This window comes from Gossypium hirsutum, chromosome A05 (assembly GCF_007990345.1).
Source record: "Gossypium hirsutum isolate 1008001.06 chromosome A05, Gossypium_hirsutum_v2.1, whole genome shotgun sequence".
Taxonomy (NCBI): domain Eukaryota; kingdom Viridiplantae; phylum Streptophyta; class Magnoliopsida; order Malvales; family Malvaceae; genus Gossypium; species Gossypium hirsutum.
In genome coordinates, this window is record NC_053428.1 from 101,486,680 (window position 1) to 101,488,825 (window position 2,146).

Below are 2,146 nucleotides of genomic sequence, written 5' to 3' on the forward strand. Positions count from 1 at the left end.
ATTTTATTAAATTGTTTATTAATTATTTTTATGTTTAAATTTTATATTTTAATGTGTGTAATTGAAAATTTGATTAAGTGGATTGCTTCCACCATTAGTGTGATGTGCCGCATCTTGTCGGAGCATTGGGCTGGGTTTGGGTTTACATAACCAATTTAAATTTTGGATATTAGTTAGATAATAAATCATTTCAAATTTCAAATAAATTGACGCATATAAATATAATTAAAAATATATAACTATTCTAAAATAATTTTTAAAAATATTCATACTATCTGTACTCAACTAATATGAGATGAGTAATTTTGAATAAAAGTTTATCCCGATTTTTTCAAAATTGTAACTTATTTTTGGATAATTAAGGAGGAGAAAAATAGTGAATTTTTATTTACAAGAAAAAAAAGAAAGAAAATATTACTTACTACGTTGAGCTGTAGAATGATTCCATTGTACATTTGATAACTGTTTTGTACATCATGATCTACAGATGAAAAACAGGATTTCTCCTTCTAATTAAAACCCTAACTAATTAAGATTTCATAATTAAACGCTACTCCATTAAATTCATCTTCAAGCTTTCCCATACTAATTAAGCTAAACACTGCAAGTCTCCCTCAATGCAAGGTTCGCTAATCCTTCTCTAAAAACTCCCTGCCGTAATTTCAAATTAATACAATTATTAACAAAAATCATTCTCGCGAGGATCTGATTATTAGAATTCAAAAAGAACGAACGTTTCTTAGCATCCAAACAGGTTGAGGAGAAAACAAAGAAGAGAAAAAATAAAGTTTTTAAGAAAAAAGAAAAATAGAAAACAAACCTTGATTGATTTCGGTAGGTTCAGTGTAAGACCTTTTAACGTTGTTCTTGCCGCTGAGAGGCGAACAAGGCAAGATCGGTCTCGAAACAAGAACCACGTTGACACGTCGTCGTCGTCGTCGTCGTCTTTCATCAAAGCCTCCACCGCCAACACCTCCTCCATATACGGAGTCGTTCTTATTATTCTCGTCGTCGCCGCCGAAGAAATCTTCGCCGAGATGCGACTCTTCCTCTCTTATCCTTAAAACCTGATTATGAACTTTCTCCACTTTCTTCTTCATCTGCACCACCACAGACCTCGGCGACTCTGATTCCGCCTCCTCCGTCGACGAATCACCACTCTCCACCTCCATAATCGGAACCTCCTTCTTCGCCTCCATCAAGTCGGTATCTCTTATTATTATTTTTTTTTTTTTGGTTCTTCTTTCCTTTAACGTGGGATTTTTTAGGGTGGCGGGGGAATTTATAGGAGGGAAAGAAGAGATTAAAACGGTGAGTTTTTTTGTGGGGTTCTGCAATTTCCTGTGGAATGACACTTGGCAGTAGAGTGAGACAAGAGGCAACTATCACTTGGTGTACGAAAAGACATGTGATGAAAAGGACTAGTCAAAAGGGTCCTGAAACGGTGCCGTTTAATTAGGCTTGGAGTTTCATAGGGTATTCAATTCGCCACGTGGCTTACTATTGCCACGTTATAAGAGTTTCATCTCGAGATTTTTTTTCCCTTTAAGGTAAATAAATATTTTTTAAGTTTTAATGGAATGTTTTAAAATATTGAGGTGGAGGGAAATAAGTGGAGGATTAGTCTATTTCAAAAAATCGTATTTTGCATGCATGATTGAGCATTAAAGACTGAAATTATTTGATTGGAGTAAACGTGGCAAGGTATGTATGCGTGTGGGAGAAGTTCATGATTGTACATGTGGCACCAAATTACCATATACTTTTTATTATTTTTCATGTAGATATTGAGCTAATTTTATGGTTTTTGTTGAATGTTCACCATTGCTTTGCTTTCAAAGATGTTAAAAGACGTAACAAATAAAAAAATCATAAAATATTAAATTCTCAACATTTTAATTTTACCTGTTGAGTTAAGGCCTTGTTGATAATAAGAAAAATGTTAAACTATTAAATTCTAAACAGCAATTAAATATAAATTGGAAGAGGAAATTTTATTAATATTAAATCATTACAAATAAATAAAATGAGTTACAAAGATCTCAATACACTGGACATAAAGAGTAAAGAAACGATACAAATGCTTAGATTGAAAGTCAAGTTATACCAAGGAACAAATTTGACTCAAGAAAGAAATACTAACATC

General features: G+C 32.9%; 1 protein-coding gene across 1 annotated transcript; it reads right to left on the reverse strand.

Annotated features, from left to right (window-relative positions):
- Positions 1-404: 404 nt before the first annotated feature.
- On the reverse strand, positions 405-1,260 carry LOC107961455 (uncharacterized). The gene is made up of 2 exons (XM_016897582.2): positions 821-1,260; positions 405-651 (listed from the first exon to the last, which is right to left on the reverse strand). Exons 1-2 carry the CDS (start codon positions 1,197-1,199, stop codon positions 641-643), a joined length of 390 nt encoding a protein of 129 aa, XP_016753071.1. The 5' UTR covers positions 1,200-1,260; the 3' UTR covers positions 405-640.
- Between the last annotated feature and the right edge of the window lie 886 nt (positions 1,261-2,146).

Bases quoted from the DNA above. Each gene is read 5' to 3' on its own strand.
- LOC107961455 (XM_016897582.2), bottom strand. From the start codon at position 1,199: ATGGAGGCGAAGAAGGAGGTTCCGATTATGGAGGTGGAGAGTGGTGAT.